The sequence below is a fragment of the Pavona decussata genome, unplaced genomic scaffold (genome assembly GCF_977016875.1).
Source record: "Pavona decussata unplaced genomic scaffold, jaPavDecu1.1 SCAFFOLD_186, whole genome shotgun sequence".
NCBI lineage: Eukaryota > Metazoa > Cnidaria > Anthozoa > Scleractinia > Agariciidae > Pavona > Pavona decussata.
The window spans coordinates 1,550,075-1,564,603 of NW_028145595.1; the positions used below are offsets into that span (position 1 = coordinate 1,550,075).

Genomic DNA, 14,529 nt, shown 5'->3' on the forward strand with positions numbered 1-14,529 from the left:
CCCTAAGCTGCTGCCAACTGGAAGGTATAAGAGCCTGTCATGTAATGTTGGGTATCCTCCCACCCCTCGTCCTAAGCGATGTCATCGTAACTTCGATTCTTGAAGACAAAACCCTATTAATAACGTATTGTAACGTCGCGATCACAACTTATTTTGTCTTACGTTCTCTCTTACGGCGCTTCACAAATCTCCGAATAATCGTAGATGCACCTGAAGGATGTAGCTTGTATTTGAGAAAGAAAGGCCAAGGCAACTGGAATTTGGTCCATTGCTAGAGTGTGTTTTTTACGAGGAATGAAGGCGCCCGCCAGTGAACCTTAAAGGTCTGATGGCATGCTTCTCCAAAAAATATTTTCAAAAATTAAAGCTTAAGTATTGCTTTTTTGTGAATGATGTAGTTACTAATCACTTATATTTGTATTTGTAAATTAGCAAAAAAAAAAAAAAAATGAAAAATAACAACAACAACAAGCAAACTAAGAGAAACTATTGAAATTTCATGTAGTTTACCTCGGCATTCGGCTGTAAACCACTAGTAAAAGGTCGTGTTTCGCCTGTCTCATGTGGTGTTATATTTTGGCATGAACCTGACAGAAGCCACCCCTTGTCCACCATCAGAGTTCGTCCTCTCGCATTTTCCGATGAGCGTTTTAGCTAAGACCTAATAGGGCTGACGTCTGTAGAAGCCAAGTATGAATTTAGTGCGTCTAGAGGCCTAAATGTAGCTCCTAATGTAATATAATAAAGTTATTTCATCTTCTGAATCAGAACTGTGCAAAAGGACAAGCCAAAGGGGCTCCTATATTTTTTTTGCGGCCGAGCTTTTCACACCTAAATTTCAGTAAGATCATATGTGTTTAACAGATTTTGTCTACCTAAATCTTATTTCTGTGAAAACATTTCATAAAGCTGTCACGCTATTAACAATTCACTAACTATTAAATAGTTAAACATCAGAGACAGAATTACAAAAAGGGGTCACTGGTCTTGATCACCTCCCATAGTTAGGAGAACTGGTGAAGGGAAAGACTCCAATAAACCAACCTGTATTTGGGGTCCCACGAAGCAAGGATCCATATACGTGCGGAATATTTAACAATGATTCCACGAGCGCGCGTTGGATATGAGATGATAGATAGCCAACGAGGCGCAAAGCGCCGAGTTGGCTATAATCATCTCATATCCAACAAGCGCGAGTGGAATAATTGTTTTATTAAAAACAATCCGGAAATATTGCTAGATCGTGCTGATTTCGTCTTGCAAGAACAACCAGAAAACAATTTAATGGTCCCTATTTCTCGGGCATGGTATAATGGCTCATATACCATGGCTGCTAAGCCAATCAAATCCATGGAATTGCATTATACAATGATCCAGTTTTTAATAATAAAAATTGTACCCAATGGTCACCCCGCTTTTACAGCCTCGCATGTTGAAAATTGTATCGAAAATGTACTGACGGGAAGGTCAAGTTTCCATGTGGGAGATTGGATAACTTGAGTCAAGCCATGCGAATCATAAGGTTAAAAATGAAAAACAGGTGACTTCAGAACCTGTTATCAGCCAAATATGTTACGTTCTGGCGGGAAATTTTTTCAGAAATGAATTGGTTGGTACCACCTATCTTTTTTTAAATCATGATGGCTTAAAAGCCAATGGCGAGAAGGGTACTTTTGAAACCTGTGACCGAGTTCAATGAGCCTCATAACTATCGTACGTGATTTACGCTTTTCCGTCTTACTGCAGGCGATAATTGTTTCTTAACAAAAGAAACTTCCTTTGGAAATCAGTATACGAAGGAACGAACTGGTATCTTTCAAAATCAACAGTAAGAACTAAGTTCTTAGGTCTTAGTGGAACTCCGGTCTAATAACCGCTTAAGTCCCCAGTAAAACGAAGGGTACTCTTCAGCAAGGTCTAAGTTACGGTACAATGTATGGTGCAGAACCCCGCACGTAAGAAGAACAGAGATATAGATCTACCCCGATATACAGAACAAATGTATCACGCGAGTGTAAATCTAGTATTCTGTCATATTTCATTGTGAAAGACTTCTACGCCCTTTATCATCTTTCTCTCTTAACAGTTCAATCACTTTCTCACAAATTATCAAAATTAATTAAATGTTAACCTAAACACAGATTTTGCTCGTTTTCTGACAAATTATTCATAACAGGATTTCGTTTCAGTAACGTACGGACACATTTTCACAGTCCCATGGTACTTCGTTTTATCGAAGTTGTAATGTATAATGTTCTTATTCTATTTCTCTTGTATTGAATGTGAATAGTCCCCTTAGGGCGCCTGGTATCTCGAAGGATCATGCCAGTTCTTTTTTCTTTTTTTAACGCTTGAGTAAAATAGAAGGGAGAGGAACGAGCAGTTAAATTTTTTTCTCCCTATTTTTTTCCCTATTTTTCTCCCTCCTCCCTAATGTTTTCGGCCGTTTCTCCCTCCTGCCTGCTTTTTCACCTTTCTCCCTTATAAGTCTTTTAAGAGGCTTATTTTATTTGCTACTTCACCGCAGTGTCTTGTTTCCACATGTCTTAAAAGAAGAAAAACATACGAAACACGTTTGTCATGTCCTTATATCTCGTTCCTCCCATGCTACCTTTCGGTTTTGTCACGTAAGTTTGAAGCTTTGATGTTTACAACATTTATTTTGACTACCGTGTAAAGATGGTAAAATAACGATTAAAGGCCAAACACGGCTCCGATTGGTCGAGATAGTAAGAATATGACCTTCAAAGCTAATTTGCTCTTAAGAGTACGTCTCTCAAAGATCTCCCTTTTCTGTACGAAAGTAGGGAAGGGTCTTTGTATATCTCTCTTAGCAGAGGCTGATTTTCTATCAAGTGCCATTTACTCATCTAAATGGTTTTTGGATTAGGCACAGAAGGGCGATATTCTGTAACAAACGGCAAAATGTTTTTGCGCCTTTTTTGTCTGTTTTGTAGGGCCGACACCCATTGGTGAAAATGACTTCTGAGAGAGTTTTATCTGTAAGGTTATCGGGGTAACGTACCTCTGTAGCGTAATCTCTGTTTGAATAGAGTTATATTTTCTTCAAATGTTCTTTTTGAAAGAGTTTGTTCTGAGAAGTCTTAAGGCTTCGCCTTTGACAAAGCCTGTACTGGAAAGCTTCTGTCGGTGTAAAGTGCGTGCGGAGATAAAAAATAGATTCTTATTTTAAATCTTTCGCCCTAGGGTACACATGTGTAAAGGAAAGTGATTTGGATGTTTTAAATTTTTTCCAAATGTTCGTTTAGTTTCGGTTCATGGAACGCAGAGAGTTCCTTACTCGTAGTGTGTGTTTACATCAGTGCTTTTTTACGATTGAAGTTGTTTAATTCTGCGAAGTTTGATTGCGGTAACGTCTTTTGGAAGCACTGATGTGGATGCAGTGAGTAGTCCTTCTTCATTCATAAAGTTATTTTCCTCTATAGTATCTATCAAGCAAGACCGTAGTTTCGATTCTGTCAGTGAATCTCATCAGTTGCTACTGTTTTACGGTTTTGAGAAATGATTGCGAAGGATAGCCTCATTCCATAGAAAGTGAGGCGTGTAGCCGTTTACATACTCGTTCGGCGGATCGAGAATCAAGAATTTCTATTCGCTAATGAGAATTAGCCAATGAGGTGGTTGTATTTTCGATCCTGAGTGAAGTTGTGTTTCTTGAGAAGGTCTTAGAACGTTTTATCCAGCACTCTGATTCGTCAGCAACAAAGTATTCCTCATTCTGTAAAACACCATGGCCTTGACCTTGATCGTGACCTCGACAATAGCGATTTAATTTGAACTGAAAGTTTAAATGATCTAAAATGCATCGGGTGTAATTCACTGAATTGTAGGGTTTTCACATTGCTGGGTATTAATTTTTCTGGTGTGTCAGCGTTAGGTCAATAAGGTCATAAACTATGCAAGCGTTAATTTAGCCTTATAACAATAGTAACAAAAAAAAACAAGGAAGGAGACTTTCGTGATTCAATTTTAAACCAATCTTCAGTAACACCGTAAACGGCTTTGACATAAAAATAACATTCACTCACCTTGATACTAAAAAAACTCCGAAAACTTCAGATTCGCTAAAACCGACACCAAACAAAAGAAGTCACAAAAGCCCGGAAATCAGACAGATCAGTGCGTCACTGCTCGGCCAAGACTGGGTACGGTGTACAAATGATGACCTCACAAGACTCACAAGGGGAGGGCAAGAAATTGTTGGGGCTACATGCGAGAACTCTTGCATACACTTTAACTTGCAGTTGAGTAAGCGAGTCAGTAAGGTCCTTGGATTAAGAGCTATTAAGGCCTTAAATATTCATACCACATTTTTTTTAAGAAGATTCACCGTCCTCCCTTTTTATGCTGGTTCTCCCGTCTCCCTATTTTTTTGCTTCGTTTCTCCCTCCTCCCTATCTTTTTTGGCCGTCTCTCTCTAATCCCTAAAACGTTCCTCTCCCCTCAAAATACCTACCCTGCGAACGCAGACGTATTTCCGGCTGTCACTTCTCTCCGCCGAAAAATAACGGCGGAGAGAAGCGACAGCCGGGAATACGTCTGCGTTCGCAGGCTACATAATACCTGCCTTTTAACTTTTTAAAATTTCACAAAAATAACATAGCTTTTTTTCGTAGAAATAAATTTTAGCGATTATATTGAATAACGACCATGATTCGTAAAATTGTGGCCATGATTTTTGTACCAACACGAAAATGTCTTTCACTCAACATTCTCAAAAACATTAATAATTCATCAAGAGAAAACAAAGAAAATTTCTACTGTGACCGTGGTTTGGATATGTGTTCCTATTTACCATAACATTTTGCCAACTTAAGCATTGAATTTCTCCAAGAATCATTGATCATTTGAGAAGCCATATCAAACACTCGAAAGTGTTTTTCATCAGATATCCAAACACCTCGAAGTCGTTTAAAAAACTCAGCTCCTTTTTTTTAACCTACTTCTAAGTGCTTTGATATCTGGTGAAACACGCCTTCTCGTGTTTGAAATAATACCTGAAGCTTGCAAACAACAAGTATAAAAGATAGCAATTCTAAGTTTCGTATTGTTAAAACATAAAAGTACACAATACTTGCTCTTTAGGTACAGTCTTCAACCGTCAGAAACCCGCGGAGGGGGGCGGTTGGGTTGGGACTATTCCGGAACAGGAATACTTGGAATGGACGTTACTTGTGATCTTTTTTGGGAGCTCTTCGGTTTTCGGAGAGAACGGAATCTAATTCTGTTCATTCTGCTCCCGATAGCAGAATGAATAGAATGGAAGGAATACGGTTTATTCGGAAAAGACAGAATTGGTGTTCTTTTGGGAAATTTTTTAGTAGTTCTCAGGTCACAACCGCCATGGGTATTCCGTTTCCAGATTTTAGGAGGTTTTTTTTCGAATTAGAGATTCTGTGTTTTCTGTTATTCCTTAACCGGAATAAGAATACCTAGAATAGCCCCGAAAGAATGCACCTTCCGTGTCCGAGACGAAGGATATCACAGCTATGTTGACTTTGTTTAAAATGGGGTGTCAAATCCCTTTTATAACGGTTTTTAATTTTCGCATAATTTTCAGTCGAGAAAATTAAGTCACAACCGGGTAACAATAAATACAGTAGAGGTGGTTTGCTTTGCCGCCATATTGGTGTACAAAACAAAAAAAAATTTTCTTCACATTGTTTACAAGAAAGTGGAAGTTTCCTAGCGCAGAAAAATCTTATTGTTCCTGTACACCAACATGGCCGCTAAGACGTCACACGCAAACCATCAATATATGCCATACCACAAATCCAAACGGTTCTTCCCTCATTGTTATACGTCTTCTATTTCAGAGGTTTCAGTCATGAAGTCGCTTTTACAACTTCTTGTCTTATTCTTCATTGCGGAAGTCGTCAGCTCAAGATTACGGTTGAGTAAACTGTCGGGCAAGCTGGTAAAATATGGAAAGAAGTTCGGAAATGCCAAGAATTATCTGGATGACATCGCGCACGTGGGTGATTTGGGAGGGTACAACTTTGCCGCGCTGGGTGCATATTGGCGTTCAAACGCCTTGGCTGCCTTTTCGCAAATGAAGAACGAAGAGAAGGAAGCAGCAAGAGAAACACTACATCTTGCCATTGCCACACTCGCCGTTTGGGATGTTGGCCAAGGAATTCTCCATCCCATTGCAGACACACTTATTAACAAGGTCATTAAACGTCACCAAAAAGACTTCTACAACACAGTGACGAAGTTAAGGGAATACCGTCTGATATTCAACAGCGATCTCATCGACAAGCAACCCACCGTTGGAGCTGCAGAGGCCTTAAAGAAGCGACTCCTGGAGGCAAAGTCAGACGTCGCTGTAGCTTTTCAAACAGATGTCGAAAAAGGCTGGTCAAAGTTCATTAAAAACACGGCAATCTATGACGACATGGTGAAGGATTTAAAAACAGTCAAAACCTGGGCGAAGGCTGCTAAATGGGCGGATGTCTTGGCAGGACCACTCTTCGACGCAGCGACCATCGCAGTTGGAGCATGGCAGCTTTCGGAGGCAATTAAGAACGACGATCCCTGGGCCATTGCATCAAGTTCCTTGAGTATGGCATCTGGAGTCGCTGGTATCACAGGGTTCGTTGCTGGTGCTCTAGCAACTGTTGGATCAACACTGGCTGCCGTCGCGGGCCCTGTTGGAGCTATAATTGGTGCCCTCTTGGGCATAGCATCTATAATTATCGAGATCGTTGCAGCAATGAATCCCTACATCCGAATCAACAAAGAAATCAAAATGATCAAAACCTTGAGGGACAACTCCAAGAAACTGCTGGACGCTGACATGAAGAATCTTGCCAGCCTGGTATCAAGCCGAAGCAATTTCACATTTTCTTGGGTATTTGAAGCAAACCAAGGACTTATGGTAGAGGGCATCCACGGACGAGTTCAAGATTGGCAGGATCCATTGAAGTTCAGGCTGGAAACACCCCCAAAGGAAGAGGGTGGCTACATAGTAGTTGGCGAGAAAAGAAAATACAACAAGGGAATGTATGGTGGTAACATATTCTTCAAACCCAAAGGTTTGGTAGATCTTGGCTACGACTTCTATGGAAAGAAGGCATTGCAGGAGTTTAAAGGGGTTACAGTTCTGGTCAGTACCGATTTCGTGGATGAAAAACCTAAAGTTGACTTAAAAGGTGCCGACATAGAAACTTACAATAAAAAGTACCCAAATGAACCTGACAATGTAGTTATCGATAACATAATCAGCATTGAAAAGAAACAGACCGTCAAGGTGAAGACAGGAGGTGGAGATGATGTCATTCAAGTCAACGGAGTTATCGGGAAGCCTGGAAATGCCAAGTACTTCAGTGACCTCCGTTACGGTTACTATTTGGATGTGAAAGCCGAAGCCGACGGCTCTGCAACTGCGACCGAAGACGAAAACAACGTCCTTTCCTTTGAGGGAATGCCTTCGAAATTGACCAATATTGTTGGTGTAACCTTTCATTTCCTAAATCACTCCTTGCTGTTTCGCACTGGCAGTAAAGCCTCGCCTCAGAACATTCTGTGGGGACATATTACAGGGATTAAAATGTTTGTTGGTTCACCATTTGACGATATCATCTACCTAACGTCAGAACAGAAGTATGTAGTCCGCCAGAGTAGAGGAAAAAACCAGTACTTTCTCGAGTTGAGGAGTTGGAAGCCTTTTCACATTACCATAGATGACCAGTGTACTGAGCCGGGCCAGCTGACCATTTACACCAAGCATATATTTTATGGTGATGTGAGGAGCTCCCATTTAATCACTTCAGAAGACCGACGAACCCTTTACTTGTACGGGCGGCAGAGAAATCAAGCATGGCAGCTGCGTGGTCAGATCTACTTCAACAGACAGAAGGCAGGATACCACGTGATACACACAGAGAAAGATGAAGTGAAGAAGAAAATGGATAAATTTCCTACAGCTTTTTCTCCTCCGAGTGGTGAACGGAACTTTGACCACTTTGACTCTGACAAGGACTACAATTATTACTTTGACCGTAATCTTCGATCCGGCGGCTGTGGTATCTTTAAAGTTTTTCTCCGCACACCACGTTACCAGCTCGGAAAATACTCCATTTACACGTGGATGAGAAAAAATTCGAACGACTTTCTCATCATGACAAAAGACTTCATCGACAAATGCATTAAGAAAACCAAGAGGTCAGTCGCACTCGTTCGCACCGGTTTCCATATGACGTGGAAGTTGAGGCTGGCGGCCGCTGGAGATGTCCGCAATCTCCTTGATTGTCCCGGAAAAGATTTGGAACTTGACGTTGAGTATTTTGAAAAGTTGATGGAACAACAACAAGACGGAAGTACAAGGCTGGTTGTTGACCTATGGCGCGATAAGCGTGGGTATATCGACGTCACAACGGAATTAAAAAAAATGGAAAATCGAAAAAAGTACCAGTTTGAAAAGAATCTTGACGGCACCTTTGGTACTCCACAAGTGGTCATGCTTGAAGTTCCACAGGATGAGAATCCTTCTGCGGTTTCTAAATTTACAATCGACATGAAAGGAGGTCAGAAAATAGATGAGGATTCCGTCATTTTCACCCAGCAGCTTCAAGATTGGCTGAAGGCAAAAGAGCGCAAAATCATGTTGAAGAAAGCTAAGGACGGTACTTGGAAAATGGAAATAACAAAGAAGGATGGCACGGCAACCCATGAGGTGACGTTGAAGAATATCGAGCGAATCGACTTCGAAGCAAAAGACGGGTCCTTTAGGCAGCCTGTCATTCCTGATCTGGGCACCGTGACCGACAGTTCGATTGACCTGGCAGTTCTCACTGCTAATAAGGTTCGCCGCGGTAGAATGTATTACGACTATCGTTTTAACGATTGCTACCGTGCCGGGAAAGAGAAACTGTAATTGGTATGGAAACACATTATTATTATTATTATTTTTTATTTATGGCATGTAATGGTGTGGTTTTCTATGGTTTGGATCTTATGGTTTAGGATGGTAATGCACTGTATTATGTTCAGTTGTTTTGTGTTGCTTTATATTTACAGTCAGGTCAGGTCTTGTGTCCTGCTACTGGTAACATGTAATCCAGTACTACCTGTCTCATGGTCGAGTTGCCGGCGACTAAACTGGCATCCCCATCTGGGTGACCAGGTGAGGTGGGTTCCTGGGTATCCCAGCAGGATTAAAAACAAGACCTGTCGAAGGGCGGATGAGCTCCTTGCGAGCCAACGGCCAACCCAGACGGAAGCCGTCTACCTTTAAGCTCTGTTGCAAAGGCAGATCAACTGCGGCTTAAGAAACAAGTCCTGTAGCGATGGAAGAGGGGCGAAAACGGCAGGTGTAAGGTGGCACCGGCAGCCGCAGTTCTTTTTCTGCATGCAGGCGGCTCAGGGGTTTTGGTCCCTTCGATGTTGACCTGGAGGCGACAACATCACCCGGCAACACCCTGAGTGTCCAAGCAGCCTGTTAAGGATAGCACTGCTTGCTCCAGAACTGGAGGGGGTCAAAACAAAAGATCCATGGCCTAAACAAATGCTCGTCTCCCAAACTTGGTTGGCTTGTCGCAGTCAACGGGCATCTCTTTTTGCGGCCGAATAAAGAAGTAAAAAAGCGAGCCCCACACCTCGCATAAATTGGTGGGAAGGAAGAAAGCTACTCAAACTCTCTTGCCGATACGTGAAAGCGCATTTAGCTCTGGGCAGTGCAGAAAATAGCCAGGCTTGACTTGACTTGACATTTCCGGCGAACATGGTGGTCTTATAGGACATGATGCTGGTGTCATTGCCTTCTACTGGACGTGGAGAAAACAAGCACAATTGTGGTTGCATGATAAAGAACCAAAACGCATAAAAACCTCAACGTCACGGATTTTTCTTTACCATCCCTGGGATGCTGGGATCTAAATTTCCAGTTTGACGAGCCAATTTTAAGGGCAATACTGCTCGCTTTAAAACTCTAGGATGCATTTACTAAGATTTCTATCACCTCAGTTTCACGGAGACTACGCGGTTCAAACGCTTTGAAGGCAACTAAAATATGACTACATCATGTCCTTATGTCTTCCTTGTCACAAGTACGCAGGACTTGTCAGTGTGAATGCTGCAACTCTTCAGGCAGACTTCGATGAGAAAGCAAAGTTTAACAGTGTGAATACCACTAAAAGTGAAAGACGTTTAACGGAGGGGTGGGATTAGACGTCAACACCACGATCATGTCCTACGATGCTATCTGTGTTCAAATAAGTCTGTTCTAAAAAACCATACTGATAACAAGTTTACTGGAGAAATGTGGACCAAATTGTAAACAACACGTCATTGAACAGTCAACAACATGAATATCGGGCAAAATATCGATCTTTTTACACTGATTGTATTGAGTATTGCTTGCATTAAAATTATTCATTCAAGAAACATTATTAATTTTGGACTCACTGTCTCTGAAATCCGCTAACATGACTCCTACAATATGGCTAAACAAAACGTAAAGCCAAGTCACACTTCGATACAGTTCGACTTCTGAGCCCAACCACAACCCCTTTGGTATTAATATTGAAAACAAATGTATCAAAATAAAATGATCATATAGTTATGCAAAAGAATGATAAAAACTTTATGAGCAATAGAGAACCTTTCCGTGATTAAACAACCTTAGGAGTTGAAGAGAAAGCCTGAAAAGCAAAACAAAACACAACACACAACAAACACAAAAAATTGCACCTTCTTACATTCAGTTTCCCGTAAATCAATTTCTTGAAAGACAGGTGTACTGGTAAGGGGGGGGGGGGGGGGGGGCTGGGATGGGTCGAGTTTTTTCCCAGCAAATTTATCATCATTATTATAACCACTTGACTTCCAATGAGTCAGATTGCCAACTACCTTAACCCTTTATGCCCTAACAGTGATCAGCATCAAATTTCTCCTTGAAATATCAATGCTTATTCAACCCCTGAGGTCATGAGAATTAAGGATATGATCACTCAAGATGAATTTTCTTGATATTTTAATAACTTCTCCCCAGTACTTTCATAAGAAAAGTATGGGAACAAGCCAGGAGAATTTGGTCTTTGATATAACGGGTTAAAGGGTTAAATGACTTGACTCAGATTGGGTGAATTAAACAACTCTAATTGAATGTGCCTAAAACTATACATGATGTTATCATCCCTTGTTAAACCCACCTGTTATATCCCTCGGAGTGTTTTACAAAATTGGTTGCGGTATTGTCTTCAAGTGGTCCATGCCATAAATACGACGTTCTGTCATAAAATATTAGCAGCTCCATGAGAACATTATCCTTTGATATGCTGCATGATGAGAGAATGAGCTTGACATTCAAGAAATCTTTGCTTGGGTCAAACCATGGCTCTTGGACATTGAGGCAGGAAGTAGAGAAACCTTGTGAGCGAAGATCAGTTCTAAATTGTGACTAAAAATATTTTTTTTCAATGAGTGAGTGTTGTCTTTGGATTTAATGCAACAATTTTTGACTGATAAGAATATCCAAAACTAGTAAAATAATAATGTTGAAAGCAAGTTTTTGCATAAAGCAAGTGGGTGAGAGTTGAGGAAGCCCATGCGGCATAAGCCTTATTGGTTTATTTAGGCTTCCTAATTGCCATTTTCCTTTATTTCTTTACAATTTTGTAAATCGTATTAATGGTGGCAAACAATAAAAACGTGCAAAGTGTAGCAATGAGCACAGTGCAGAAGAAAAAGAAAGCACATATATGCAGACTTCTTGAGGGAAAATATGCTTTGGTACCTTCTAGCACCTTATCAATTAAAATTGATTGGACTAACTGGCTGATAACTATTACAAACCAAATTGTGTAGCTTGCATGTTTTAAGGTCAGGGTTCCCAAGGCTGATGAAAATTTGTAGAAGAGCAGTTGACAGGGGAGGTACTCCCACTCCCTAAAGGGGATCTGAAAGAGGGAGAAATTTAAGAGCGGGAGGGGAGGGAAACATAGGAGGAAATTTGATCAAAGAGATGTACTATTACTTGGCCAAAATTTCAGGAGATGGGGGTGGGGGGTACGTGCTATAATATTATTATATTCAGTTTTCAGAGTACACTGGAGTTTCTCTTATCACCTTACAATTATTCAGTCACATAAATGTATGCAAATTTGCACATTCAAATATTTCAATGTAAATGATCATAAGCCAGATGTCTTGCCACTCTACCTACTAGAAATTGTTTGAGCGTTAACTTACTATCAATGCTGACAGTGGCTGATTTTGTTTCTTCTGCCATTCTGAATTTATGACACCAAATATAAAGCCTTGTTGGTCACAGAGCAGTTCACATTGATCATTCCCATAATCTTGGAACTTATTTAAATCCCTTGTTGATAAAGAGGAAAGTGATGGATGGAACAAGAATAATGAAATTCCCTCTTCTTTGCTCACTTGTGTAAAGGCTTTCAAATGTTTCTATAAAAAAAAAACAACAAGAACAATTAGTACAACATCAATAGCGGATGAAAAGTGACCAAGGGCATTGAGGCAGGGGTGGGGAGAGGGGGAGATGGAGGGTGGTGTGCTAGGGTTCACTTCTTTTACAACTTTATGGCCACAAAATGTACAGCTTTTTTTGCAGATAACAAATGGGTTGAAACTATGGCCTGCAAGAGAAAAAGAATTTCAAGCTGCCATCTTCATATCCTCAGCTATTACTGGGAAGCTAGGGTGCTTACTCTGATTTCAGTATATTTTTACCCACTGAAGTATAAATACTGTTTACAGTCCCCTATTTTCCCAAGTGATTGTTGAGATCACATGCTTCAATTGAACTGCTGTCATCTTGGTGTGTAAATGGTGATTGAAACCTGGGGAGAGTGGCAAAACTACTGAGGGGGCCCTTGACATCAGGCTGTAAAGTGTGAGTGTGTGTGTGTGTGTGTGTGTGTGTGTGGGGGGGGGGGGGGGGAGGGACAGGGATAACAGGAAATCTGCCTCTTTTTCCCACCTTTCTCACCCAACTCCAGACACCTTGGTAGTTTTGGTGCACTCCTCAGGTTGTACTCAATTGTCATGTTAATCCAAGATGGAGGCTGTCTGATCGAAGCTACCACTCCAGAGGTTCAAATTTAGTTACACACTTTCCTTTAACCTTTTTGGCCTTTGAAGCCCTGCTAGCCTCCTGAAATTTCTAATCCCTTCTGTGGGGGGAGTATAGATATTTTCTGAAACTACACGATGCAAAAATCGTCACACTTACCAGAACAACATTCCTGTGGTTTTGGTAAGGGAGTAATCTTTGAAGACTTTCTAAAACTCTGAACCTAGAAATTAACTGTTGCAGAAAATTATATATATATTGTTATTCTCAACCAATGTCACAATGAATTTATTGTAAGTCATTCACTAATTCCCTCTCCTGCCACCCCACTACCCTTGCATATAATTCAGCAATTTAGTTGTAATGCATAACAGCGAGCAAGATCAACTGTTTAAGAAGGTGAGAAGGAGGGGTGGAGGGCTTGTTTTTCTGTGTTACTCGTCAGTTAGGAAAGTGGTCTCAAAATAAAATACTTTCCGGATTGCCAACCCAGGATTCACAAAGCTATCTTGGGACAAGATATGAGATTGAGTTCTAAGGATTTCAGGAGTACGAAAGACTAATGAACAGCCTATTGATATAGAACACCAAGCTGCGTGTCTATCAGGCCTGTACCCTCAGCACAACGCTCTACAGCAGTGAAGCCTGGACAAGTTACACCAGACAGGAGAATCGGCTCAACAACTTCCAACTACAGACTTCTTCAGCTGAATACTGCACTTCATGTTGCAGGACTGAGTGATCGACTCTGACGTCTTGGAGCCAGCAGACATCCCCAGCATGTTTGCTCTTCTCAGATCAGCCATAAGATGAGCTTAGAGTTGGAGTCTGATCTTTTACTAATGCAGATATAGCTTTCATACTTGCGAGATATCAGCTTACGTAACTATAAGAATCTGTAAATAAAATTAAGTAAAACTCACCGTGTTATCGATTGCTTTCAGAGATAGTAATTGCAGGTACAGAAAACTTATAGAGGTCATCAAAAGCAAAACAAGAATTATCCATCTTCTAGGAAACATCCGTTGGTTCATAGCACATCAAAGCAACCTTCCGTCCGCCATGTTTATCTGTTTATCGCCCCAGGCCTCCACCAATCTTTTTGACCAGCGGAAACTTGGGAACAAAATTCAAGGAAATTTAAGTGTCAGTATAGGGTATAATCGAAACGAACAGTTATGTACGATGTCTACTGCTCTTCTACTGCTCTAGCAGCTATTAAATAAAGTCGTTTCTTGTCTATTTTATTTTTTAAAGGGGAACTCTGGGGTAAGAATGACCAATTTTCGTTTGTTTGGCCCTATGTCGACTCATGTCCACGTTTCAATTTTTGACAAGATCTTAAGCTGGTGGCTTATTTCAACTCGGATGTTTTACCTGAAAAACGAGTGTAAAAAATGCAAATAGATTTCCGCTAGATTTCCGCCATCTTGAAAATTTTTGAGCCGCGCCTTACTGGTCAGCAGTAA

At 40.8% G+C, this 14,529-nt stretch overlaps 2 protein-coding genes across 2 annotated transcripts in view; one reads left to right on the top strand and one right to left on the bottom strand.

Moving 5' to 3' along the window:
- Positions 1 to 14,491, bottom strand: part of LOC146462630 (ribitol-5-phosphate transferase FKTN-like) — a 43,302-nt gene extending 28,811 nt beyond the window's left edge. The window contains exons 1-5 of the mRNA XM_085085456.1: positions 14,438 to 14,491; positions 13,984 to 14,176; positions 13,220 to 13,294; positions 12,214 to 12,432; positions 11,175 to 11,422 (exon numbers count right to left, since the gene is read on the bottom strand). Coding sequence (XP_084941582.1) covers positions 11,175 to 11,422; positions 12,214 to 12,432; positions 13,220 to 13,294; positions 13,984 to 14,094 — 653 coding nt within the window. The 5' untranslated portion in view covers positions 14,095 to 14,176; positions 14,438 to 14,491. The remainder of the gene's footprint in view (positions 1 to 11,174; positions 11,423 to 12,213; positions 12,433 to 13,219; positions 13,295 to 13,983; positions 14,177 to 14,437) is intronic.
- On the top strand, positions 517 to 9,640 carry LOC146462632 (uncharacterized). The gene is made up of 2 exons (XM_085085433.1): positions 517 to 1,828; positions 5,838 to 9,640. Exon 2 carries the CDS (start codon positions 5,849 to 5,851, stop codon positions 8,897 to 8,899), a length of 3,051 nt encoding a protein of 1,016 aa, XP_084941559.1. The 5' UTR covers positions 517 to 1,828; positions 5,838 to 5,848; the 3' UTR covers positions 8,900 to 9,640.
- Positions 14,492 to 14,529: the final 38 nt, after the last annotated feature.

Coding starts and splice junctions, on each gene's coding strand:
- LOC146462632 (XM_085085433.1), top strand. CDS start 5,849: ATGAAGTCGCTTTTACAACTTCTTGTCTTATTCTTCATTGCGGAAGTC.